At 43.6% G+C, this 26,353-nt stretch overlaps 1 protein-coding gene across 14 annotated transcripts in view; it reads right to left on the bottom strand.

The window, feature by feature from the left end:
- Positions 1–26,353, bottom strand: part of LOC118314679 (unconventional myosin-IXAa-like) — a 138,706-nt gene that overhangs the window by 69,576 nt on the left and 42,777 nt on the right. For all 14 annotated transcript variants that reach the window (XM_047333550.1, XM_047333557.1, XM_047333549.1 and 11 more), the window contains 3 exons: positions 6,175–6,269; positions 5,236–5,298; positions 2,266–2,365 (listed from right to left, as the gene is read on the bottom strand). In XM_047333550.1, coding sequence (XP_047189506.1) covers positions 2,266–2,365; positions 5,236–5,298; positions 6,175–6,269 — 258 coding nt within the window. The remainder of the gene's footprint in view (positions 1–2,265; positions 2,366–5,235; positions 5,299–6,174; positions 6,270–26,353) is intronic.

Raw genomic sequence — 26,353 nt, forward strand, 5'->3', positions numbered from 1 at the left:
ATATTTTACTTAAGTAGAAAAGCAACAGCAGAAAAGTACCCCATTACAAATATTGGTTCTGTACAATCTCCTCACAACCTAACAAAAGTAAAAATCCACCAAACGAAAGAGAATGATGTACGCTTTGCAATGTTACTGACGTGACAGTTGCATTCTACCATTGTAGCTGGTGAAGATTTGAACTTTATTTTTCGATCCTTACCAGCTTGTCATATTTCACAAGTCGATCATATGTTGTTTTGTTTTTTTTAATTATAGCAAGTCAGAGCATAATGAAGAGCTGCAGGCCGCACACCTCCAACCTCCGACCTGCTCTGTGCCCTGCGGTGATCAGCATGAAATCATATCGTAGTTGCATTCGGTTTTTCGACTGCCTTCTTTTTTTATATTATCAGTTTGCTTTGTTGCACAGTTGCCCATAACAAGTCATTGCTGTTGTTGAATGACGGAAACCACGTGTTTCACCAATTCAACTGGGATCAAAACCTGACAATAACAGACGTCATCACCGTGTCAAGTTGATGTGGTCAACTCGTTGGCCAACGGCTGCTGAACTTACACATCCAGCAGTTACAGAGCAACAGTATCGTTCATTTGCAGTCTTGTCTCTGTGGTGCACATGTCAAATGTAACAAAAGTCACAAAATATTTACTCTCCTTCCTCCTGGAGGGAAATATCTGTCTCTTTAGCAGCTAAATGCGACACTATGTTCAGTGTTTGGTTGTGAGCAGGTGGTGTAATGCTACACTAAGTGCGTGGTGAGATTAAAAACCTAAACAGAAACGTTGTGGCTCAGAGGACTATACACAATGAGCTCAAACTCACTATGAGGCTCCACGGAGCTGAATGGAGCTGCAGATTGAGGCACTATCGCTCTGGAGACTCGTTGTCCTTTGATTTGATAAACTGGTATTGTAAAAATATCGATTGCAGTCGCTTTAAGGATTACAACTTCAAGTACAGTACTGGGTGAATGTACCTTGTAGAAGCACTCAGACACAGGGACAGACAGAACACACAGAGAACAAAATCCATCTTTGAGATGCAGGAGAGCTAAATATGGATAATCAGTTTTGCTCCTTTGTGACTCCACTTGTGTACAGACAGTGTGTGTGTGCGTGTGTGTGTGTCAGACACACACACAGACACACACTCTTAGACAAACACATGCGACCGCCGGCGCCCTCTGCACAAGAGCATGCCGGTGCCAGATTAACTCCCGATTCTCGCTGTTGCCATGGAAACAGAGCTGCATAGAAACAGGCAGTCGGCAGCAAAAGAGGCGGGGGTTTGTTGTCGTGGGGATTAAGGCAGGATGGAGGGGGGAAAATAGTAGTAAAATTGTTACTTTTTTGGGGGAGCCAAAATAGATGAACAAAGGACATTTCTTTTTTCTTCTCTTTTTCCGTGGCCTCCCTAGTGTGCTGCTGTACGAATCCACAACACACGTGTGCTGCCGACTGCAACAGAGGTAGACAAGTGGGGGCTTTGGGTGTGTGCCCAACACGTAAACACAGATGAGACGCACACACAGATGAGGGACTGAAATCATTTGGGCTGATACCATCAACACCTCAGCGTGTCGAGAACTGCTCCAGTTATGATAAATTAGTAAAAAAGATCCACCAGACAGAAAAGGAGGGAAGGGAGACAGAGAAACTGTATATGATCATCCATCTGCATCTCTCGACAAGGTGCCCTGGCCTAATTTTTGTGATTATAACTCATCCTTTTCTTGCATTCGGAATGAACGATCACCATTTTTCTTGTGGGAGAAAATGTCTATTATCCTTTCAAATATACTCTGAATTATTTGCAGCGAGGTCAAATTTGAACCTTGCAGTGTTTCTTTCAGATAGCAAATCTAGAATTATTTTTTGTACCAGTCGCAATATAATTTTGCCCCACTACTTGTTAAGTGAGGATGAGTCAATTTTAAAAAGCCTCAGACTCAGCAAGCTGAGGACATCGCCTGCAGGTGGGTATCTGTCCACGTGCTTTTATGCGCATGTGCAATTAGCACATAAAAATGTTAATATATATATATATAGTTGCTCCCTCTATTGCAATGGTTCAATTGAAAAACCCACTTCTAATATTTAGTAGTGAATGGACACGTAATCTAAACTTTCCCATGCCGTCCTTTTATTATGTATGCTTTTAAAATTGATCACAAGAGCACAAGTCCTTGTTAGTTGTTGGTGTCTGTGTGTGTTTTGTGTGTGTGTGTGTGTGTGTGTGTGTGTGAGTGAGTGTGCGCGGACCTGGTTGAGGTAGTGGTATTCCTCAGGTTTAAGCAGGTGGAAAGCCTTCCTCTCATCTTCACTGGCTCCAGCCAAAAGGTAGTAGAACACATGGTAGTTCCTACAGACACACACACACACACACACACACACACACACACACACACACACACACACACACACACACACAACAAAGTCAGAGGTGATAACTCCACAGCACAAAAAAAAGCTTCTCCTGTAACGATTTCTTAAATATCTTAAATTCCCTCAGAGATGCGCTGAGGCCAGCGGCTCTCCCATCCGACTGCTCCACTGAAACAACGTACCGTACGTAACTCTTCACAACTAATAAGTTCACCTTTGACCCGGCAGGCTCGCCTTTCGAGTCAAGCGGAGCTGCAGTGCGGTGTGTGGGCTGGAGGCGAGGGCCTCTGATTAGCCCTGACAAAGGCTGGGGTTTTTCGGCCAACGCTCTGAGGATGAAATTCTATTACGGCTGGAAACCAACTGCACTTCTCTCTGCACGGGGACACTTAGTGCTTGATGGAGTATTGGCAAGTTAGAAAGACCAGGGAGGATATCAAATAATTCCAGAGTGTACCTGGTAGATGAAGATGGAAGGTGGGTGTTTTGAAAGGAAACTTACTGTACTTATGCACAGGAGATGTAGCAGCAGCAGCAATGTTTTACTGTTAATAAGCTACTAAATAATACCTTTATAACAAGTCATATTATTGCTCCTGCTGTTATAACTGTTAAATATAGACTAACCAATACCAAAACCAATAGTTTTCAAAATCCAGTAATGATATATTGGGTGATAGTATTTTTTTATTCTTCAAATACATGCATACTATAAACATGAATCTAATATGGATCCCTTTGATATATATATATATTTTTTAAAGAATTGTAAACAAGTCATACAACAACTTGGGCAATAGACATCTTAGGTGAGATGTGCATGAACAGTTACAGACAGTTACAGTTACAGTGTGTTCAGGGCAGCTTAATGAATATTGCTAGCGCCTGTGTTTGTCGAGTGTTTAGCGTTTCACTTTTGGCACTGTGCGAGACAGCTGGTAGAGGGGCAGATGGCTCCGGATTGGAAAATGTGTCATGCGGTCATGTTTATAATTTTCCAGAAGCAAAAATGATATCAGAACAGGCCTACAGAATCTATTTTTCACGATCTCGAGTGACCGATCAATAATCCTGATTTAGGAGTTAAGTTCTTCCTGTTCACACTGCGGTCATCTAATTTGAGTTTTTTTTTATTTGATGTAACTGTATGTGGCACATTTCTAGAACTCGGTAACCTTAACGTGAGGGTGATTCTGTGCTTTTAATTTGAGCTGTTGGTTGATACTTTTTGGACACTCACTTGCCATTTCTCTCTACCTGCAGAGGTAACGTAATGCGGTCTGTGTTAGCATTATCATAGCTCCTAAAGGCCGTTTCTTACTGAACAATGGATCATATTAGATAACCCAAACTGACAGATGTATTATTAATATAATCTGTTGGTGTGTGGTTAAATAAAAATGCAAAGTTGTGTGTTGCATTCACCCACATGGTCATTTTACAGTTTTCCAGGGAGCCATTATTTGTTATTTCTACTCCGGGACACAACTATGAACAATTTCCGAGAGGTCTATTTTTGTCAGACATGTCAAATCTTTGTTAACTGTTTGAGGACCATTACCTGACCTTCACTACCGTCCCATCAAAGCCCAGGGTCATAAAGCCTGACAGCATCCCTGAAAAGCTCAGCTCGTTCCCTCCATTTTTTCTTTTTTTTTTTCCTTTACTGGGGTCGTACAGAGGCAACCTGTCATGGAACAGGCTTTAAGATTTAAGATAGTTCGTAGTTTATCGTCAGCCTGCTCGCTCTCCCACCACCTCTCTTTTCCAGGCCTGAGCCGTCTGGGAGGTCCCGTCTTGAGTTTCTACCCTATCAATATGGCCGCCAGGGTCTGTCATCAGGATGAAACAGAAACCTCGGGCCAATTGGGGTTAGGGGGATTAGATGACCGGTGGAGGGTTTTTAACATTGTTTTTTTTCTTCCCTCACGAAGCCGTTACGCTGGTGGGATTTTTCTCCACTGTTTCCTGGGAGAGATATGGGGACAGAGGTGGTGGAGAAAGGCAAATGTGTGTATTTGAGTGTAGGAGCTCACTGCCTGGCAGAGAAGTGATTTAAATATAGTGCGTTTATATATAAAGTATTTGAGTGTGTGAGTAGAAATGGGAAATGAGAGCAGACAGGGTTGTTGTTACACTAAATGGGGAACATAACCAATCTCTGTGGAAGTTCTCACAATCTGTACAATTTATCCTATTCAAATCTATACTCCTGATGCATTAAGTCCCTTTTCCGTAAATGACTCAAAACTCAGAGGTAAAACTGATCGTTGAGGAGAGGAAAGAGGGCTATATCAGATGGACACCTGATACATCTTCATCTTGCAGAGGAAACAAAGGCTAATTCAGTATCGAGTTTCCTAGTGCAGAGATATGGATTTGACATTTTATCTCTCAAACAAGTAGGAATATGGATGTCAGTGTTTCCAATTTCTGATGTACATTATTTATGGCTGCATCACATCGGCAGGGGGTTACTTCAGGTTTATTATTATCCTTCTTTTAAGTAGAGACTTTTTACGCAAAAAATATTTTCATAAAGGAGTTTCAGATGGGATTTATGTCCACACATTCAATATTGAGTAGTGTCCTCTTAATGTTAGCAGATTAAAACTAATAATAATTGCAAATCACAATTTTAAGGTTTGATTATATGTGTGAGTCACCACCTTTTGAAATAATCAAAATGAATGCTAATGAATTCTCATGTCAAAATCGATTGGATGCACGAACGACTTGTTCAGCATCTCTGAATCAGGCCTGATAAAAGAGACCAAACTGAATCCAGACCACAAACCCTGCTGCCAGTCTGACGTCTGCCCGGATCATCCTGTTGTCACCACTCACCTCTCATTGTGCTCCTGGTACACCAGACGAGATTTCTCCAGAAGGTACTTCTCCACGTAGGCTCTGAAAACACCACACACATACAGTACATACTGTAATGAGAGAGAGACATGAAAGAAAAAGCCCCACTCCCTATTAAGTTAACAAAATACAGGGGAAGAAAGTAACGGAGGTGCACCCTCGAACTAGAAGGGCGCGCGGAGAGCGCACACCTCCGCCAAGGCTAAGACCCTCTGTCGCCATGTTGACGAAAAGAAAACAAAAAAATCCCGGATCCGCCCGTTAATCCAGATCCAGTTCTTCCTTGGGTCATGCCCCATCTCCCTACACAACATTTCAATTAAATAGGTTGTGCGTTTTTTGTGTAATCCTGCTAAATAACAAAGAGATGAACAAACGCCAATGAAAACACAAGCTCCTTAAAAAGACATAATAAAAGATAAGAGGTGAAAAACATTCGAACTGACCAACACATTTGAAGTGTTATTAATAACCATATAAACCACATGAACTCTGTCCCATGATGTAGTCCATTCTGACTAATGCAGATGCTTTATCACACAATGAAACTACAGGGACAAGTAATATGACCCCTTATTTTTCATTGTACAAACACCAAACTAAATATTCTAAAATGATAAACCTGAGAACAACATTGTTAAAGTATCACTGAATACTTTTACAATGAAGCCTTAACACATCTTTGTCATTATGATCTTATATGATCAACGTGTGATGTTAATTAAGTTATTTTTACAAAATCAATTCATGATTTTTGACAAATAACAGTGTTTTAACAGTGAGTAATTATTAAACATTAATCATCCAAATTGTTGTTTTGTGTATAAGTCTTTGGATTGTTTTCCTGTATCCCTTTCTGTACATGTTTTTCATATGTGTGTATGTGTGTGTGTGTGCGTGTGCGTGCGTGCGTCTCACCCCCTGACAGTGCCACTCTCCTGGTAGTTGACCTGGATGAACTTCCCGAAGCGGCTGGAGTTGTTGTTGTGGGCCGTCTTGGCGTTCCCAAAGGCCTGCGGAGGAAAATGGAAAGAGTCACCTCCGGGTCAGCGTGACAGCATGGTAGAGACGGGTGATGATTGGCAGCTACAGCAGCTTGAAGCTGAGCAGCACTAATACATGTACGGATACTGTGAGTCTGCAACAACTCCAAGAGTACTCTTTGTATCTATCTGTCAAATAACACTTCTTTTAACATTCATTAAAGATGGATCAAATCCCCAAAATTGGATAATCAGCAAATACAGAAATACCCTTTTTTATAGTTACGTACCAGTTTAAAAGGTTCTTAAAATATTTGATTTCTGCAGGCAAACTTAATGATGGCAACTGAACTCTGGACCAAAGTGAAAAAATGTGTTAGGAGAAGAGGGAAAAGCTTCAAATCACAGCACCATAGCAGCACGCACGCACGCACGCACGCACGCACGCACGCACGCACTGCCGAGCTGAAAACCCAGACCCAGTCACAGCTCATGGGAGTCTGTGAGCGTTTCTGCGAAAACACACACACACACACACACACACACACACACACACACACACACACACACACACACACACACACACACACACACACACACACACACACACACACACACACACACACACACACACACACACACACACGTGTGCAAACACAGATGCAACACACACAGGGAGTCCATCATTAGAGGCCCCTGGAGGACTCCTGTAGCTTCTCATTAGGTGTCTGATAGGCCCCAATGGAGCTTGTTGAGAGAGGAGAGGAGAGGAGGAACGAGGTGAGCGCCATGAAAGGAAAAAGAGCCTTTGAGGAGATAACGACGATGCAGCGAAAGAAAGAAAGAAGAGGGATGAGATGCACAATGTTGGTTGAGGGGAGGGAAGTTCATCTGGGACAGAGTAGATGATAAAAGGAATGAAGCAGGAGTGAAGCAAAGAGGAGAGGACCAGACAAAGGATGAGAAGAAAACGAGGAAATGAGGACAGGACAGGACAGGACAGAAGATAAAACCACGGAAAAAAGAATTACAAATGAGATTAGGAAAAGGGGATGATGGGAAATGAGAACAAGAGGAAAAGGGAACATTTAAAGAGGAGTAAAAGAAGAAAGAAACGATAAAGTGCCCAGTGTTAGGGAATAGGAGGTAGAGAAACATATTTTCATATTTCAGCAGTTCGGTTTCAGAGAAGCAGGAATGAGATTTCAAGCTGATGCAATCAGTATTTGGGAGTTATGATAAATGACTTATAAACAGAGAGTAGGCGTCACAAGGGGGGCAAAAGAGAGAGAGAGAGAAAGTGGGTGGAAGATAATTGATTGTGGCTGCTGGGTTAACATGACAGCTCTGGCATAACACGGTTGATAAAAGTAATATCCTGCTCCTGAATGAGGCTTTGATCTCGCTGATGATTCATTCAAAAAACATCCCCCCACCACTAACAACCGCCTACCTGACACGAATTCTACACGGTGGATCTTTCCCTTCTCCTGCATCTATTTATTATTTATATGTGTCCATTTTCCATCCCCTTCATTATCTCATTCTTCAAAACCCTCCGTCTCTTTCCCCCCTCTCCACCAGCTCCTCGTCGGGGCTTTGAAAAGAAAGGGGGTCCGTGTGTTGATCAACCATGGAGGGAGAAAGAGCAGACCGACAGTGGGCTCTCCTTCGACTCCCTCAATCCAAAATGTAAATTGAAACTGCAATTCGCATTGATAATGACAGACCTTTTATCCTCAATCATTTCCGGACATGGGAGCCCTTCTGTGGCACAATATTTCCACTTTTGAGCCTTAGAGGGAAAATCCACTTCCTGAAATGATTGAACTCAGGGTGAAATGAGCCGACTCTGATGGAAACTGTCAATGACAATCAAACAACTGCTGGCAAGACACATGGAGGGAAGACGTACACTCTTTGTTTGTATGTGTGTGTGTTTGTGCGCATAGTGTTTAAGCTGATGATCCGCGCACTTCTGTATGCACGTGAGCCCTGCGTGGATGCATACAGCATGCAATGTGTTGTTTGTGTATGCGCTTTCTCTCGTGTGTGTGTGTGTGTGTGTGTGTGTGTGTGTGCGTGTGTGTGTGTGTGTGTGTGAGAGAGAGAGAGAGAGATTAACGAGCAGGGCAGCAGTGTCTGGATGATTTAGTGGTGAACTCTGCTTCATGGTCAATGCCTGCTGTGCCCACAGCACAGGAAAACACACACTGAGAGTGGGTGATTACTCTTTGTGTGTGTGTGTGTGTGTGTGTGTGTGTGTGTGTGTGTGTGTGTGTGTGTGCGCGCGCGCTAAACATGTTCCCTTTTTCGTATATACTCAGAGAGATGCAGAGAGAAAAGAGAGAGTACAAACCAAAATAGTAGGCAAGCATGAAGACATAACTGAACACAAAAATTTAAATTTTGTCCTCTGTGGCTCCATTTGCTTCTCGTCTCTCTCCTCCTTCTTTCCCCTCATTTCTACGGTCTACTTTCACATAGAGGCAAACATGTGACTGTTCTGCCAAGATGCACTACAGCATCAGCAACAGCACATGGCCCAAAACAAACACGCTGCCCTCCAGCAGTATGACGGGAAAAAAGGGGGGCGTCAGGTAACATTAATGTAGGGTGACAGTGTGGTCTGATGTTTTCTTGGATGCATGGGTCAACAACACATTAGACTTTCATGATTTTCATTTCCTATGTCAAACTGTCACAAAATGTTTTTTAAAAGCATGAATGTGATCGTGCTATGACTTTCACAGCCTGTTTATGATTGTTATTGCCACAATGGCGAAGGGCCACTTATCAAATTCTGTTTTAACCTAAACCTCAGGATCATTCTTTTTTTTTTAAATGAATTTTTTCCGTAAACATAACAAATTCACTGTACTGATGAATGTAGGAAGGTTTCGATTACGGACGTACTCATGACCTACTTCAATTTAAAAAATCGTCATATCGTTGTTGGTAGCAGCAGGAAAATTGTACCTCAGACAAACGAGACATCGAGTTTAAGGTAATAATGAAAAAATGTCAAATGTTTTTAAAGTTGTTTGGGTTTTTTTTGTCTTAATGTGCTGTAGGAGGAAACAAGGAGCACTGACCGGGCACATTTGCAGTTCCCATGGACTTAAAGGACTACAGATTTGAGACTTAACATGACTCAATACAAAGTGAAATTAACCCCAGCGCTCAGTGCATCATCTGCGGTGCCATATGGAGTCCAAAAATAACCAACCAGAGTGTGTTAAAAAAAACAGCTCGCCACGCCGTCCATTTGCACGAATCAAAGAAACAGCGCTAAACCAGCCATATGTTAGATTTCTGGATGAAATGTGATGACTCCCAAGGCTTAATCCAGCTCTGACTGTGTGTGTGCGTCTGTGTGTGTGTGTGTGTGTGTCTGCGTGTGTGTGTGTGTGTGTGTGTGTTTGTGTATGTGTGTCTGTGTGTGTGTGTGTGTGTGTGTGTGTGTCTGTGTGTGTTTGTGCGTGTTCGTGCGTGTCCTTATGTCCAAATGGTAACATAGGCCCCCGCGGGCCCTGCCACGCTGTCACATTACGTTAGCCAGTTGTTTCCTCCGCCGCTGCGGTAAAGCCCCCGCCCCATGCAGCCTCGGAGGAAAGCAAGCAGTGGTGATGCTATTTTCAGAGGAGGACTTAGCATATTAAGTGTTGAGGGGCGAGAGGAGATGGAAGCGAGCCTGTTAATTAGCATGTCAAGACTTTGCTCAAAGCCGGGGCTCAAAATCAGCGCAAATATTAACGCTCATAACCTGGTGCACCCCCCCATCTTTCTCCTTTCTCTCGTTTCGCCGCAGCATTTCCCTAAACTCACTCAGAAACTGTTAGGTGACCTAGTTTATGAAAAACAAGTGGAGACGTGCCAAAACGGAGGCTGGCTCTCTTCCATTAAGCTTTTTGTTTTTCATGTAGTGCTGAGTGGTTAAAATTATTGATGCTGGCTGCAGAGCCCCGACGTCCAGGTGATGGAGACTGCTTCAGGAGGATTTTTTTGGGGATTTTTTTTTGTCTGCATGAATATCCAGGTCAGAGGAAGTTGACATTACATGGACGACCTGGATAAGACGTATTGAGCCAGGTTCACTTATGTTTTTCTTGGTAGACTGGTCCCTTGTTGATCAAATCTACAGTTATTTTAAGTTTAAGAACAGGAGAGTAAGGCCATGAACAGTATCGGCTCAATGTGAAGAATTTGAAAGGGTCAGTATGAGTGTATATAATTCGAAATGGAAAATAAAGTCTCAAAAGCATAATCAATGATGAACAAACATAGTCGGGACAAGAGAGTTAACATATTCCATGTGATTAGTATCCATCCTGACAAAACAGAACCAGAAACCACAGCTCTGCATTCACCCCATGGGCAGCACAGCTACTGTATCTGTACGCACTGCATCAGTCAAGCTTATATTACATATCGATAATGAACACATTTTACATGCAAGGCAGTTAATGAATTTAATACCAAATTATTATTACTAATTACAGGTCAACACTTACAAAAACACACCCGACATCACAGTCCTGGCTTGGAGACACCCTATATACTTCATTAACCTCATGCATTAACATTAGACATCAACATTACACTATATCGAGACCGGAGAAGCCCTATGGCGTGGGCCTCAAGAATAGTCAAGATATTAAAGGCTGACATTAAAATGTATTCCACCAATTTAGCATTTCCCTCCTCAAACAAAGTCGGACTCATAACGGACAGTTCTTTAAAAAGGTTTAGAACATTTCGATTTTTATTCCACAAATGATTTCTCCGGGTCAAAACCTGCTGCCTACATTAAATCATTTTACAATATTCCTCTCACTACCTCGATGATGTGATGACCGCAAGCCTATGTGATTCCTCGGTGGTGTATGTAAACGACTGGACTTGCTTGAGGTTATGTGATGACGGCATTATCAAGTGCCCTTGTACATTATTGTGATGCTCAGTGCAGCCGATGAAACATTCTTTTTAGGGGTCTAATGCTCCCAGATTTTTGCTCCACATCTCTGGTGCCTATACATGAAAACTTCTCTAGACAGTAGCGTATTATAATGCAACACCAGTGAGTTGTTTGTGACAAACTTCACAGATACTCCACTTTTGATGCCCTTAGGAGGAAGTCATCATAAAAAATGTGTACAGCATGTAGAATACGTATAAACAAGGGAAACAAAGGCTTCCTATAAAGGACCATAAGCCCAAACTTTGGTAGGCAGCGGTGATTTAATGTATGTGTCCGTGTTTCAGTTCGTTGGTTTCCTTGTCATGCATACATCACAACGAGCAACACTGAAGAATGTGGCAGTGTGGCAGTACACATTATACGAGTCACAGTGTGCAATATAATCAGAATCACTGGGGACAACAAAAAGACAAGGAACGGGGAAGACCAATATAAGGGTCCATCTCATCAACTCTGTTCATGTTTTATCCCTGTTTCTTCAGTCTCCTACGATGATTTCACACCGTGTGGATTCTCCCTGAGGGTCGACTCAGTAAAGCCTTAAAAAACAACCACTTTGAGTCTTGAAAACGGACTGCAGCCACATTCACAGAGGCACTCGCAGCTCGGCCAGATGACATCACATCGCATTCCTCCGGTAACAGATGCGCCTCGGCTTCACATGGCAAGCTGAGAAAACAGAGCGTGTGTGTGTGTGTGTGTTGTGCGCTTGACTTGAAGTAGCCACAGCACCAGCCCTTCGTGTAGGTGCGCGGCCAGGCTTGAAAACACACACACACACACACACACACACACTCGAGCCGGAGAGCAGGTGGTTGTGAAGAGCTCTGCCCTCCACAGCAGCAGGCCTGTAACGTTCATTAGACGGGACACATGACGATATCGTGTGTGTGTTTGCGTTTCACGTCAGGTGCACTACTTCCCTAATCCCATCCAACACCGAGTTGGTAAACCACTATCACATGCACGTGGACGTTCACGAGCTCTCAGTAACCGAGTTCACTGGTGTCTGTCACAAGCGGGCAGGATGACTCGTACAGTTTACAATCAGACAATTGTGGATTCGATGCGCGAGGTGACACCACTGAATATTTGACTTCAAGATTGGAAATTCTGAAAATGTTTTTCAGCTACAGAGAACCCCCCGACTGCTCCTGGAAACAAAGTACTACGAATGCACACGTGCAAGTGGGAGTGAGCTCGTAAAGGTCAAGGACTCGACACAATGTGAACAAAAGCTCGTGGAGTCACGTCAGTCAGCTCTTCCTTTCTCTGCATCTCATCTTTATAACTCGCTTTTAACTTTCTCTCCGTTCATCTCTATAATGACTCATTGCCCAGGCTCTCTTCTTTTCACTCAGCTCCTTTTCTTCCCTTTCCTTCGGACACGTGGGATGAGCTCCCCTTTCTAGGAAAAAGGGAAGGAAGGGAGGGGGTGGGGAGGGGGGTCGAGAGCGGAGGAGGACAAGTACAGTCACGTAAATCCTGACAGGTCCCACACTGGAGGGGCCCTTCTCGTAACAGCAGGCGTAGAATGGAGGTGAATTAGTTTGGGTGACAGAGTAACAAAAAAAATAATCGAGTAATTAGGCAAATATTCATGTAAACACAAACAGCTGGCGAGCACTTTCTTACTCCCTCCAGGCTTTTATTAAAGACCAATCTTAGTTCATTTCCTGATTGAATGTTAATTTACCATCAAGTAGTCTTTCACACATACATTAAAATGAGAATGCTTGTGCCTAATAGTATGTTTGTTGATACACTACGTCACGGTTGCTCTGATTGCTCTTAATAAGACGTGAACGGTAAAAATACTGTGAGAGGATGACATTCGTTTCATACTTTTTTATCTTGCACAAACTTGACCTGCTTCGGTTTTCTGCCTTGGGAAGAACCGGCTCCACCGTGACTCCGCATGTGGGTGTAGTTATTGGCTAATAGTGCTCCGCTATTAGGTGACACACCGAGACGGGGGTTCGCTTCATGTGGCGAGCGTGAGCAGTTAAGGTCGCAGCCTAATGACTGGTGCTCGACTTGCTCTGTGACTCTCATCCAGTTGAGTAAATGCCCACTGTTTATTGTCGAATCTAACCACAAGGAGGTTTATAACCGGGCAACGAGCTGATTTTGGCCTGTGGATCCCCAAAAGGGCATACCGGACGTAGCTGTAAAATATATAATGCATATTATGAGTATATGCGGTCGTACCCAAGTGAGTGTTAATATACTCTACAGTGGAGAGAAAGACTAAGTGTGTTTTGAGGACGTAAAATCAGTTCCAGAACAGATTGTGAGGATATATCCAGGGATCCTCAGCTCACATGGCTGTGCACGAGGAGGAAAGAAAGAGTCAGCATTTGCTTTGACTACAGAGAGAATACTGGAATTAGAACAACAAGTTGTAGAAGATCAGCCAAAACTACCCTGCGCATACACACTGTACATCAGAGATTGTACAGACAGAGGCTGAAGTGGCCTTTCTTTGTGTCTCTGTGAGTATCCAGGATGTGCCCGCATGAATGTACAGTATTAATCATCTGCAGCTCTTCATTCTTGTGTGTTCTCAGGGTCGTTCTTTCAACAGGGGCCCATAACTCCATTCACACACACACACAGGCACACACAGTTCACATGTGCAAACACATACACACACACACACACACACACACACACACACACCAACACACACACACACACACACACACACACACACACACACACACACACACACACACACACACACACACACACACACACACACACACACACACACACACACACACACACACACACACACACACACACACACACACATTTCTGCAAGGTTGACCCCGTACTTAACTAACGAGAACTGCAACTTTTTTTAGAAAAAGCCCAGACATTCTATTGTTTAAGCTTCTCAGACGTAAACACTTTGTGTTTTTCCTCGTCTTAACATCATATAAACTCAATATATTTGGGACATGACCACATTTTGGTTCACATTCTTCACAATTTTTCTGCTGAAGAAACTGTATACGGAAATAATTAATGTAATAAGAAAAAAATCATTAGTCGTAGCCCTAAACCTTGACCTTAAAACTCCCCCCTCCTGTCTATAGCGTAGGAGAAGAACAGCATTGACTCAATAGGTCTAGATGAACAAGTCAAAACAAGATAAATATCACTTTATATCAATTTGTTACTTGGAAACTCAAATCAAATGGTTCACCATAAATGTAACGGAATTCATAGTAAATGTCGAGTGATTTCAGACAGAGATTTTATCAATGTTTCCACAAAATATGTCCAAAAAAGCTTTTATTCTTTTTTTGAAAACTGGAACAAACTATGCACAGTTTGTATTCTGTTACACAGAAAGTGAGTTAAACTTGAATTTCCGCTCCGATGACTCTTTGCCTTTATCTGATAAAGATTAGACAGAGAACCTGGAGCGAGTGATAGGGGGATAACACGCAACAAATGTCCCCCTTTGAATTTCTGCGGTTTTGTGGCATGTGTCTTGGACCACAGGCCATTAAGACGTCCTGCTGAACATAATTCTAACCATTTTACTTTAAAACCCCATAGTAAACCTCAAACAGCCCTTTGAACAACTGAGGAATGTCCAAAATGTCCACAAAACGTCCAAAAATCTAATTGGCTTTACCTGGGGCCGCTTATGGAATAAACGTAAAGCCAGCAGCTTTATCCAGGAAGTGTCCAACTGAATGGGCAGTAAGTGTTTTGCTCAAGTGCACTATGAGGGGAAGTGGCATCCCAAACCCGTGACCTCTCGTCTCTGTGCGAGAGTCCCATTTGTATTTGTGTTTCAGGAAATGTGTGTCAATTCACCTAATGCGTCATGTGAACAGAAAACTACAGTACAGTGCAAATCCCATGCAGCCAAACACAACTGTACACAAGTTGAGAGCAGTCAGATAGCACGTGGAGTGTCGGGCCACATCTGGATCCCATTGGCCTCAGGAAGGGCTAAACACACAGGCCCAATAAAAGCCTCCTTCCCACTGCACAGGACTGTCAACAGGCCCTCCACCAGTCCCAGCGAGGAGGCGGAGGGTGGAGGGGGGAGACGGGAACGACAGGCACCGAGGCATCGGGGCAGCGTGCGAGACGGGAGAGAGAAGGGGAGGAAGGAGAGCGAGAGGAAGGGGTCGAGGCGAGGAGGAGGAGGAGGAGGATGAGGAAGGGATTGGCAGAGAAGGTAGGAAGAGAATTTTCCATCACAAAACGAAAAAAGAAACCCTCAGTCGCAAATGACACCGATCAACCCCTCAATCCACAGTTTCTCATTACTGCCGTCCGGTCGGAGACGCAGGATTTCTGGCTTCAGCTGGAGTTTTTGTCCCCTTTGTCACAGCAGCTCTGCTATGACATACTGCTTCTTTCGTCCCACAGAACTTACATTCAGCCTGCACACAACCAAACAGCAACAGAAAATGGCCCGTCTCCGTCTATGTTCACGTCTAAAATGTGCAGCCGGAGGCGGCTGGTGGCTGAGCATAATGACTGGAAACACGGGGAGCTGTCGGGCTGTCACGGGGTTGACGAGCCACAAGGGCCATTGTCTAGAATCAGACCAACACATAGTGGTTAGGTACATTAACACTTTTTATATACTATACTTATTGGTTGGGCTCCTCGGTGGCGTTGGAACACGCAACAGTGTGACGCAACAGTGATGTCAAGGTCTGTACAATATATCAGTTTTTACCAGTCTTTATCACATAGCCAATTTTGTATATGTGTGTGCGTGCACGCGCGCATGAGTGCATGTGTTTCAAACACTACTGCAAGCAAAGAAAAATATACAACTTCCAACAATCATGACGATGCACATCATCGCCTCTTCAACCCAGCGCTCCGACGCACCACAGCTTCTCGCCGTTCGGCAATTCCTGGGAGTCTGACGGAGTGTGCTCGGAGCTGGCGATGAGCCCGTCATGCAGTGCGGTGTGACTGACAGAAAATGTAACTCCGCATGTGAGATGGTGTGGGAAAATCCCACGACTCAGTGTGTTGAAGTGTTAATCCCTTGCGAGCTGAACTCCTAAACGCTGCCGCCGCCGCTGCTGTGTGTGTGTGTGTGTGTGTGTGTGTGTGTGTGTGTGTGCGCGCGCTTCAGTGAGAGATGATTAATTTGGGACTTGAGTGGGAGGGGGGTGCGGCTGTCGTGTGAGTGCATACAGTAGTGTGTGTTTGTGTACAGTATGCAGTGCACGTGCATTAGCTTTTTTTGTGCATGCTCGAGAAAAAAAGGTTTCATTTGGACTTTTCATAGTGTGTGTGGAGACTGTAATCAATGCTGCAGCAAAATATATATATATATATATATATATATAACTAGTTGTGCATAGATAGAAGATATATTGTCTTGTAGCTGATTCAGAAACAATCAGCTGTTTCAAGTGATTGCTGGTTAATTCATCGGGTTTCAGCTGTGCAGATGTGAACACAATTTTCCAGACATTATCCAGACGGAGTTCATGTCTGGAAACAGCTTTCATCATCCGTGATAGTGAATTGAAACATCCTTGGGTTTTTTGACTGATTACTGGGCAACACAAGACATTTGCATCAATAAAGAAATCACAAAGCAACTGAGTCACTTGTAAGTAGTGTCCACAATGACTGCTCCAGAAAGTCCATGTTACACTGGCTTGTCCTAGTGTAAATCATTTAGTCTACTGCTGCTCTGCAGTCTGCGCAGAGTTGAGTATTTGTGTGTGTATGCTTGTGCTTTGTTTACTGGGGGGGGGTTCTGCAGGGGAAAGAAACACTGGAATCAACCTCAGGCGTTTCCTCTCTCTCTCATCTTCTCTCCCTCCTCCACTAAAGTCACTCCGTTAACTCCGTTCCAACAAGCCTCAGCGAGCTCGTCGCTGCTTTTCTACTTCCCCATCAGCAGTGGCGTCTTTAAATTCTCCTCTTTATAAAATATACACACGCGAATTGAAGGCGCTTTAGCGACATCTTTGTTGTGGTTAAAAATGGATCACGAGATAATGTACAGAGAAAAGCTCTGGTCTTGCACCTTTATTTTCTATACAACTTTTTTTCTTTTTAATCCTATAAATATATATATATATATATGCCTACAGAATCTCGTTTTCTCAAACCGTGCTCAATAAATAAGATTGGCTACTTCCCCCTTTCCTTGCTTGACCTTTCCCAACTTCTACCAAATCTTATCATGACCCCGCTCAGCATCACATTTCACTAAAGACCTCTGCTCTCTGACTCTCCTTGCCCCAGAGAGCGCGGCTGAGTGTTACCAGCAGAGTTACAGTTAACGTGCCGATAAATCCCGCAAGGGGAACACTCTTACAAAGATAGGCTACATTAATATGGGACACAATGCTGTTACAAGCAATGCCATCAAACTATCACATCTGGTTTGTTTCGCCCCGAAAGGTGAAAAATGATCAGAGAGAAATATCGCCACTTCCATGTCCGCGGCAGAGTCAGAGGCTGAAACCTTATTTCTACAACAAGAGCCTCACACGGTCTCACCACAGAATCACATCACCCTGCCGTATCTGCTCGCTATATTTCATGTCCGTCTTTTGGACTGCGCATCCCCTTCCACCAGCACCGAGGCGAACTTCATCCTCTCAATGACCTGCAGGGAACATTCACACTTTCCAGCTCGTGGGGCGTAGGGCTCTCTCACTGAGAACAAGCAGGACACACACTGTAACAGCTCCGAGGTTATCAAGTGTGTACGAGTCGGCGAGGCCAGCGGCGTGCCCGGCCAATGAAAACACCAAGGTGGTGAAGTTCAATCCAAAAACAAGGAAGCTGGATGGGAATCGGTAAGTGGGCCAAGAAAATACTGATAAGGGAACAATAAATTGAATTTGTTTTGACAGAATTAATGGCGGTGAAAACTAAACAAAATTAACTTTCATTTCAAACTCGGGACCTTTTTTTGTTAAAGAAAGCGCCGGCTTTGCTCCGGGTAAAAGAGCGGTGTTACTGGTCGACGGGATTGGAGATCATCGACAGGGCAGAACATGTGGCTGTTGGATTAAGTTTCCTGTTGCCAAGAGGTTAGTGGAGCAGAACTGACGGCTGGCTGCTGGTTTGAATCCCAGACAGGCTGAGAGAAAATCTGCACAATAATACGGTATCTGGGCAACTCTCACTTACCGCAACAAGCAGCCCCTGGACAAGGCACCACGTCACAGTTAAAAGATAAAAGGCAGCTCTGCCAATCATCTGAATAGTGCCAGTCATGTGATGCAGTGAGCTGAACAACACAGGGAGCTCGTCCTTGCACTTTTTAACCCAATTGCCATATTCATGATTGTCACAATATAAAATATAAAATATTAAAGTAAAATCCTGTCCCACAGAGTTTTGGAATCTGAAAAGCCATAAAATACTCAAGATCCTCCACCTAGTGTGTTGTTGTTTTTTGCACCCACCTAATGTGCCAGATTGACATACACTCAATATTGAGGTTAATAAAAGTATCGGCCACATATAATGATCCACAATTAATGCACGGCCATTCGTTCACGGGGGATTATTTTAAGCACCCCCGTCTTATTTATACCGGTGTCTGAGTTGCATTTTTGGGGAACATCAATAAGTGGTATTGGCAGAAACCCTGGGGTTTAGTATCAGAAGAGAGGGGACATTTTGAATTTCTTCATCCCTCGACGCGCTGCTGCTGCGGGAGAAAACATTATCTTAGAAGACTCAACACCAGGGTTGGCAGCGTTTAGCTGAGCATCTTGCCATATTCAGGTCAAACCTTTTCTGGAGGCAGAAAGAAGAAAGAAAAGAAAAAACAGCTTTCAAATTTATGAGATAAACATGGTGGATTTATGGCTTTTGTGGCCAACAAATCCAGTTTTCCAGTTTGGCCATTTCCATATCCACATTTTCCAAAAACACATTAAATAACTCCAGATTTGAAACGGAGAGTCACCTTACTGTTCATAACTCAGCGAACACCAGCTCGGGAGCCAAAATGGCAGGACACGTGGAATTATGGTCCGATCTCTGCGCTCGCGGATTTGGGGTATTGTGTTACCCAAGTGCCGGGGGGAAGAATGAGAGGGGAAGTTAAATGAGTGCTCTGTACTACCAGTGGATCTGGCAAACTAATTCAATAAAGGAGCATGGCATTTCCTCCTGTCTTATCTGTGTCTGGCGGGGAAGGAAACATCGGAAGGAGACTGCACCGTTTCCTCTTTTCGAATCACCTGGAACTTTTCCCCGGAAACTGACTAGCCGCTCTTTCCTCTTCTATCTTTACCTCTAAAGTCTTTCCAACATCAGACCGCTCTGGCCTTATCTTTTGATATCTCCTTTGTCTCTTTTGGCTGCCTCAACCTCTACCTGTCTCCCGTGTCTACTCCCAAGACCTATACCTTTTTTTTATTCCATCATTCATTGCTCCTCTGCATCTTATCTCTGGGTCTCCCTTTTTTGACCTGACGTGTGTCAGACGTCAGGACGATCCTCCAGCAGTAGGGGCAGCACCGCGGCCTATTTTTACATCAGGCAGCAGCAGCAGCAGCAGCAGCAGCAGCAGCAGCCACCGATGCCGCAGAAATGCACGGCGCCAATGTGAACATTACAGCGGGCCAGTGGGGCCCTCGCCGCATGTGACTCCTAAAACAAACACACGTATACTATACGCTCACGCGCAAAAACAAACACGAGCTCGGAGTCGTAAGAGCAAAAACCCCAGGATCCTCCCGGCGAACCCACAGCGTTCGTCTGGAGCAAATCCACAGTTGACTGAAGAAAGAGCAGCTATGCCGCAGGCTCATCCAAACTGCTGTCGGCCAACTGCCCTGTCATGTTCATCTGTACACAAGCATGAACATGAAATGAATTAAGGCATGACATATTGCATATTAGGGCTGCAGCCATAAATTAATGTCCTAGTAATCTGACAATTATCTTCAATTCAGGATTTGGAGACGACAATTAAATATAATATCCACCGTGTTTTTCCCGAAATTCCAAGAAAACGTCACTGGGTGTCTTGTTTTGATGATCGAGAGTCCAAAATCTATATTTTAAACATCACGTAATTTGTGATTACAACCACTTGATATGTTTAATTGTACTCTAACACACCGGGAGTAATAAAAATGTGCCTGACATATTTTCACTGTAATGTTTTTTCATAACCAGCAGTTTTTCGTGCAGCGGCTAAATGTCTCGTTATTAATTTTATGTGGATAATTCAGTAATCTATCAGAACTTTCTCCCTCCTCGGATATCTGTGTCAAACAATGCAGTTCACCTCTGAATCATAAGGCTGAGCAGATATCGTGTGCCGAGGATGAACACCGAAGTTTTATAATTTGTTCACTCTGTTAATGTTACCAAAATGTCAACATACACAGGTGTAGTCTCGAGTGTTGACAGTTTGTACGGAACAACTGAGCGATACAAATAAAGACTATCATTAGTGTTACCTGCATCCGTCCATCCAACATCCATCAAAAAACTGTCTTCGTAATTTCCGCTGCAATTTGCATGGGAGATTACCTTGAATCCCCTGACTGTGCTGATTCCAACAACGACAACGAGATGCAGACGATTAGAATCATTCAACGTCGCGCTGTGTCATTTTTTTTTATCTTCCGACTGTCAGACTGGAACAGACTCGGCCCAATCACGACTTCCACGTCACACTTGGCTCAATACTCCAATACTCTTCAAATAATAACATGAAAGTATTAACATGACAGATTTTGATAATACAGTCAAATTATATCAAAAACACCTTTTCTGTCTCTCAAAGCACTATTTTAAGTCAAAAGTACAAATAGTTAGAACACATGAATGAGCCACTCAAAGTTTAAACGGCAGGTTCCGGTCCACAGATGACCGTGCAGAGGAACATTGGTCCAAAAAACGACAAAAACAATGTCATTAGTCTTTACACAAGGCAAACTGTGTCATTGTACCGTTGCTGTTCACAAGTCTATTTGTTTCCGCAGTACACCGCATGGCATCAGCTCAAAATAGTCATACAGGTCACGTGTGGGGTGGCTGATGATCTTATATGATTCTTTGAGCACCATTGTGCAAAAGATCTTTGAGTCGTGGTTGACAACAAGACCCAAGTTTCAGAGACTGCACGCTGCATATTTGGAATCTCATGTTCCATGTGACTTAAAATGAGCATCTTGCTTAGCACGTGCTCCCCTGCGGTGACTGCAAAGAGACACTGCTCCGTCACCGACCGTGACCTCTGCCGCTGCGAGCGCCGCCGTCGCCGGCACGGAGCAGGGATTGCTCAGTGTTTAACGGGAGGAAGGGATAAGCAGCGCAGACCTGAACTATCAAAAACGCCTTTAAAGGATCCCTGCGGAAGTCAGAGCTCCAAGGGCAACCAGACACGCTCTCTCCATGCCTTTTGTTTACAAGGTGAACGGGCTGCCGAGGAGGTGGGCGGCGACCTGGTATGGCAGGAGAATTGCTTTTTAACCCCCTGGAGGAAGTCGGTGCAGCGCGGCTTCCCATCTGAGGACGGCGGCGGGAACGGGCTTTCAAGAAGAGCTAAATCTGCCGGCGCTACCCGCCTCATCTCTTTCTTCTTTTTTTTTTACTAAACCGGCAAAACTGGGGCACTTGGAAGGCTGCTCGCTTGAAAATGACTCTCGCGCTCTCCATTATTAAAATCAGGATTTCATCCTCCTCCCTCTCATCTCCTCTCTTCCTTTCACGCTCCTCTTTTTCTCTGCTATACCCCAACCCCCCCATGTGCCCTGCGCCCACAGGGCTGCGGTGGGGTGGGCGGGACGGGACAGCACTGGGAGAAGATGAAGGCTATAGGAGGTTGTGCGCTGCAACAGAGAGCTTTCATCTGGTCTCTGCAGGGATGTTGCCTCACGGAGAAGACCCAGTGAGCGGCTGCAGTGAAACAGCACAGCCGGGACACCAGCGGTGCGCACCACACCCATCAATCCCAGCAGTTACATCTGACTTATCACAGTATTTATGTATACTGTATTTAAAAAAAATAGGCATATTTAGTGTGTGTTATCTCCCTCCATTTAACCGTTGCGCCTTGGCGCAGGTTTGCCCTCTACTAGGTGCTGTTCCAGTTAAATAAGTCTTTCAATAAAAATGGTAAAACTGTCAAAATTTAAAAAATAAGAAGTTCACTCCGGGTTGCCAGTCGAGGCCAAACTTTTAACTATCTTTTCCAGGGTTCGTGGGTGAAATACGATCTTGGCCACTGAGGTGGGAAAAACTCTGCAGCTTGTTATCTTAAAGACTGTTGATACAGCGAATCATCATAATGTAGCACACATCTCTGATTTATTCCAAAACCATATCTCTCAAGACTTTTCCAGCAGGAGTGCAAAGAAACACAACTAGATGGCTGCAACATGAACAGCCTATATCACCACAGTTTATGGCAGGGGTAACATCTGTCAACTGTGCTGCTGCAGCCCATTAGGTCAAATTAAACTTTAATGAATCCCGTGGGGGAAGCCAGGGCATCGCACCAGCAGAGGACAGAGTATAGATCATCAGAATAGAATAAATAAGGAGCAACAGAGCAAAACACAGCAAACATTTATGGCAAAAAGCATACGGGAACAACAAACTTCTCTTTTCACACAACAGGAACAGCTGAGGTCAAAGACTCAACAGTTTGCTTTAGATGTACCTCAGCGATTAATGCAACATGTGATTTTTTTTTTTAAGTCATTCTGTGACTCTAGAGTTGACGAAATTATTATTTAATTGAACTTTACCTAATTTTACAACAGCTGGCGTTCCGTGTGTCCTCCACAGTAAGAGAAAGAGAGTGAGCGGGGACAGGTCAATGTAAAGAAAAGAACTGTAGAGGGTTTTAGTGTCGGGACGGTAAATTACCACTTTGCAGGAGGAAAGAGCAGGAACACGGCATGTGTCAGGTGGGTTCAGTGCTGCTTTGTCCATAGAGCATCAAACTGAGCACTGATACAGTACAACACACACATACACACACTACATCTGACAAAAAGCATGGGAACATGTTCTAACTTCAACCAGCCACTCCCCACCTTTTCATTCACCCACCCACTCAGACACACACACACTCGGTGGGAGACTCTCAATGGCACATCTGCACCGTTCATCCCATCATTCATTCATTCATTCATCTTGTGTGTGTGTGTGGGGGGGGGGGGGGGGGGGGGGGAGATTTCAACACAGGCCTGTTGAAACCTGATGGATGAGGCTTCGTGTTCAGGGTGCGTTCCGTGTTCCTAATGTTCTGCTTTTGTTAACACACAAATGCACACAAACACAGATAAAAGAAAACCAGTAAGGTTTCGACATCCGATGAGGGCTTCATGCAAATCATGCAAACACGACCGTTACCCAACTTGCACGGCAGCTGAACAAAAACTGACCTGCAGTTAATCGCTGAAAGTGTCCAAATGAAATCTTGTTAGATAGCACCGTCTATGGCGTTGACGATCTGCCAGTCTACCACTTTGGTCCTGCAGCCAAAGGACGAGCGGAGCGCTGACGGCTTACATACAGCACCACGATTAAAAAGGTGCTTAAGATATGTGTTGCAGTGAAAGGAATTTGTCAAGTGAGTGAAGCAACAGACTTAGCTGACCTGCCTCCCTCGGCTCATGGTGATCAACTATTAGAATGACAACTTGCTAAACTAAGAATCTTACTAATTATTAATAAATTATAATTAATTATGTGTACACAACAGACAAAAGATGCACTGTCAAGGAATTTAGAAGAAGATCAGAGTCCTCAGGCGTTAGTCAGTAATTCCAGGTAATAAACCACCTGACAGAGTTCGGCTGCCGGATGACTTGTTACATGTTGAGACGGCCTTGTCCTACACTTCTTCTTTTTTTTTACTAAGTGACACATTTATCTCTTAAGAAGGAGTGGCAGGATAAAAAAAATAGCTGGAGGGTTTGTGGAGAGATTCAGAGCTTTAATTACTGGAGCTGAGACTATGAACGAGCAGGATTTCAGCCGCGCGGCCCGACACGACGCGGGGTGTCGCCACAAAGACGGGGCTGCCGCCAGAAAGAACATCCTTGATAATGGAGCCCACTGCAGCGCGACTGACTCTGAGCCAAAGACAGGTTTCTATCTCATGGAGCAGGAGGCTTTATCATGTTTAGCACGCTGCCAGATTCTGCTCGACTTGCCTGAGGCGACGCTCACTCCTCGGGTAACGGTTGGGCAGGTTACATTCGTTAGATAGGGGAAGAAAAAATAAATACCTTGTATGTTGAAAATGAGGACTTTAATCTAGGCCAAGTCTTTTCCAGTTAATTTAAAAGGGTATGCAAACGTGTAAAGCCATATTCACAATGAAGCAGAAAAACGACTCCCATGAGAGAAGAGATTGAAATAATGGAAACTAAAGTTCAGTTATGGACACAATGATTCAAGAAATTGCAATGATATGCGTTTCAGTGATGCCAGAAAAGTGAATCTGTAAAATCCTAGTTTTAACCCTAAATATTAAAAAACACATAACATATTGAGTTGTTTGTAATTTTTTAACTTTTTATCCTGATGTTCAATGCAAAAGTCTGATATTCTTCATATAATATTCATAACAACAAACAACATTTGAATTATTCTTTAATAACGAAAAAAAACTATTCACTTTTAATATGCACATCTACCCTGCCTTTCTTTTATAACGTGCTTTGTAACTATACATATTTTAAAAATGACCTGAATAGACATGGAATAAAACTCCCACATGTGATGCTCACCAGTTTGGAAAAAACTATGTATTTCACCTAAAGAAAACAACTTTCTGATTGTTCTGTACACTGGAGTCATGCACAAAAGCTACTAATTAGTCTGAGGCAAACCTTCTCCAGAAACTCACAAACAAAAGCCGAATATGTTTTCTTTACAAAGTTAAAATAGCTCCTCGAAGGCTGGATCCCCCGCCGCAGCAGACAGAGAGAGAAGGTAATGAGTAACATGCTGGTTCCTCATGTGAGTTAGAGAACACAGCAGGAAAGCAGGACGTGAAGACAGATGCCAATTTGAACAATATGGAAACTTTCTAGGAATGAAATAGTAAGTAATGAAAATTTGAAATAGTCTTCAACGAAAAAAGGAAAAAAGGATTAAACAAATTCGACACCCTTCATTTTGATTGCTGATGCTTAATGAGGTCTAATTCCACGCTCGATTCGTGACACTGTGGTGAACAGGTTCAAAATTGACGAGATCGCGAAAAGCAGATGCGCTTTGCTAAATTGCTTCCGATCAGCCCAGATGGCCTCGCGTCGAGCTTAGACGTTTGTAATCTCATCCGGGCCCGATTGCTGCGACACCGCGCAAGCGGGCTCAGATTGAATCAGGCCCATTTGGACGATCAATTTCCTGTCGCGCGCCTTTCACTGAACCTGGTGGGTGGAGTCATGCAGAGCTCTGGAGAGAAGGAAGACGCAAAACGTCTGCCATAAGGAAAACCATCAAAGGTTTTTTTTTGTTTGTTTTTAAATGCATTGATACATCGAGTAAAACTTCATAAATCATACTGGACTGGAGTTTATATTTAACTCAGTTGAGACCTGCATGGTGTTCACAAAGACCCCGCTCTCGGACAATCATGGCACATTCATACAGCGATGAGGAAATCCCACTGCATCATTTCACCATGAAAGAAGTGTAGGGTCTCTGTAATGTACATCAGCAGTTTGAAAAGTACCTATTGTACGAAAATTGAAAGTACAATTTTTAAGGCAAGATTACAAAAGCCCGGATGCAACCTCTGTAATCACAACGTGGGAGACCAATTTGCCTTTCCTGTCTGGTGCCATCGAACTATTTTGACAATCGGTTAATCATTTTGGTCTTTTTTTCTTTTATGTCAAATATTTGGTAGGTTTTAGGCCTTTTAATTTGAGACAATTGTCCTCGTCCTATATTTTAGTGGACTGAAGATCTCACTTTAGGCTGGAGGAAACCAAATAGGACGGTTTACATTTTTGTAATGTCATAGAAACCAAATGATTCATGGATTAATCGGAAAAAATACTGAATTTTTTAAGAAACCAGCTCTACCGTCTAACAGATAGGATTTTAACAATCCTAAAAGGAGGATTCAGTTACGTGGGTGGATTTGTGGAAACGCTATGGAAATACT

This window comes from Scophthalmus maximus, chromosome 7 (assembly GCF_022379125.1).
Source record: "Scophthalmus maximus strain ysfricsl-2021 chromosome 7, ASM2237912v1, whole genome shotgun sequence".
NCBI classification, from domain to species: domain Eukaryota; kingdom Metazoa; phylum Chordata; class Actinopteri; order Pleuronectiformes; family Scophthalmidae; genus Scophthalmus; species Scophthalmus maximus.